Source organism: Pteropus vampyrus, unplaced genomic scaffold (genome assembly GCF_000151845.1).
Source record: "Pteropus vampyrus isolate Shadow unplaced genomic scaffold, Pvam_2.0 Scaffold44, whole genome shotgun sequence".
NCBI lineage: Eukaryota > Metazoa > Chordata > Mammalia > Chiroptera > Pteropodidae > Pteropus > Pteropus vampyrus.
Genome location: NW_011888825.1, coordinates 1,062,053 through 1,064,439, shown reverse-complemented (window position 1 = coordinate 1,064,439; position 2,387 = coordinate 1,062,053). Strand labels below are relative to the sequence as shown.

Sequence of the window (2,387 nt, the reverse complement as noted above, 5' to 3'; positions counted from 1 at the left end):
TTTATATTTTGTATACAATAAAATTCACTCTTTTTAAGTGTACAGTTCGATGAGTTTAGACAAATGTATATAGTAGTATAACTAGCACTGGGGTCGGTCCAGAGAGAGAATATTTCCATTACTCCAGAAAGTTTTCTTTTACCTTTGTTTAGTAAATTCCCTCCTTCTATTCCTAACCCTGATAACCACTGATCAGTTTTGTTTTCTTTAGAATGTCAACATAATGGAATCATATAGTATGTAGTGTTTTATGTCTAGCTTCTTTCATATAGCATAATGCTTTTTAGATCCATCCAGGTCGTTGGGTATATCGTTGGTTTGTTCCTTTTTATTGCTGAGTATTTCATTGTGTGAATATACCATGACTTCTTTATCCATTCACCACTTGATGGACATTTGGGTTGTTTCCATTGAGGGCCATTAATAATAAAATGGCTATGAATGTTCATGTGCAAGTTTTTGTGTGGACACATGCTTTCATTTCTCTTGGGTAACTACTTAAGAGTGAAATTGCTGGGGCATATGGTAACTTATGTTTAATTTTATAAGAAACTAACAAGTTGTTTTCCAAAGTGGCTGTACCATTTTGCATTCTTACTAGGGTTGTATGAGAGTTCTAGTTATTATATATCCTTGCTGGTCTTTCTTAAAAAATTTAGCCATTCTTGGGGTATTCAGTAGTATCTCATTGTGTCCATTTTGATTTGCATTTCCCTAATAACTAATAATAATGAGCATCTTTTTATATACTTATTGACCATTTACATATCTTTGATGAAATATCTGTTTAAATCTTTTATCCAGTTTTTTGGGGTTGTCTTGTTATCAAGTTGTAAGAGTTCTTTATATATTCTGGGGCCAAGTCCTTTATCTGATAATGTTTTGCAAATATTCCCTGCCAGTCTGAGGTTTTTCTTTTTACTTTCTTTACAGTGTCTTTTGAAGAATGGCAGTTTTAAATCTTGACAAAATCCAGCTCATCACTTTTTATTTTTCTGGTTCATGCTTTTTGCATTCTATCTAAGAAATCTTTGTTTAATTTAAGGTCATAAAGATTTTTCTCTATTTCTTTTAGAAGTTTTATAGTTTTAACCCATACACTTAGGTCTGTGATCTACTTTGAGTTAATTTTGGTGTGTGGTATGAGTTAAGGGTCTAGGTTCTTTTTGTTTCATTTTACATATTTTCAAGCACCATTTGTTGGAAAAAAAATTGGTCCTTTCCCTATTAAATTACCTTGGCACCTTCAGTAAAGATGACTTGACTGTACATGCATTGTCTATTTCTGGACTCTATTCTGTTCCATTGATCTGTAATCTCTATCCTTATACCAATACCACACTGTCTTAATAAATTTGTAGCTTTCTTGAAATTGAGTAGTGTAGTCCTTGAGCTCTGATTCTCTTTCTAAAAATTGTTGTGATTATTCTAGGTCATTTTCAATTCTCTATAAATTTTAGGATTTTATTGTCCATTTCCACAAAGAAAGCCCTCCAGTCCCTTAACTATTCATGTGATGAATAATAGTGTGATCAGTCCTTCACTGTCATGGAAGAAACCATTCTTGATCATTGTTATGTTTCTTTGTTTTGCAAAGGGTTTAATTTGGCCTTTTATACCTATATTCATGAGTAAGATATTCACTTATTTTTTTAACGATATCTTTACCTGTTTGGGTATTCAGTATCATAATAATTTTATAAAATTAATTTTGAAATAATCACCGTTTTCTGTTTCCCTAAAACAGTTATATAGTAAGGCAACTAAATATTCCATAGGAATTTATAAAACTATTTCATTATTTTTTATGATTATAGTCTGTTCAAATTTGCTCTTGTTTTTTTTCTTGAACGAATTTCTATTTTCCTAGGAAATCATCTATATTATTCAGTTTTTCAAATCTACCATTATAGGGCTGGTTGTATTGTCACTTTAATGCTATTAAAATCTCCCATATCTCAGATTATTTAGAATAGTTTTTTAAAAGTTCTAAACGATTAGGGTTTCATTTTTGTTATGTTCAGTTCGTGAAGGTAGCCTATCTTATTGCTACTGTTTTGGAGTTTATTAAGGCTTTTTTTCTTTCTTTTTATTTGAGGCAGTATTTAAGATCCATTTTTATAACAAATTCATGGATACTTGGCAGGGAACATTGACTTATTATTTTGTGATAGTGTTCAGATCCTCTATGTCTTTATTTTCAATTTTCTCTTTATTTTCAGGGCAAGTTTATTCGGATTAACTTTGATGTAACTGGCTATATTGTTGGGGCCAACATCGAAACATGTATCCTTTTTCATAATAGCGTATTCCAAAATAAAGAAGCATTTAATCTTCCTACAGCTTCAAGACAATCCTTTGTGATATCACTCTCATAATCAAGATGA

The 2,387-nt window shown here is 31.0% G+C and overlaps 1 protein-coding gene across 5 annotated transcripts in view; it reads left to right on the top strand.

The window, feature by feature from the left end:
* MYH10 (myosin heavy chain 10) overlaps positions 1–2,387 on the top strand; it is a 139,584-nt gene that overhangs the window by 63,880 nt on the left and 73,317 nt on the right. For 4 of the 5 annotated variants that reach the window (XM_011358946.2, XM_011358945.2, XM_023529936.1 and 1 more), the window contains exon 7: positions 2,223–2,286. The exons of the other annotated variant lie outside the window; for it this stretch is intronic. In XM_011358946.2, the coding sequence (XP_011357248.1) occupies positions 2,223–2,286 (64 nt within the window). The remainder of the gene's footprint in view (positions 1–2,222; positions 2,287–2,387) is intronic. 5 annotated transcript variants of the gene reach the window in all.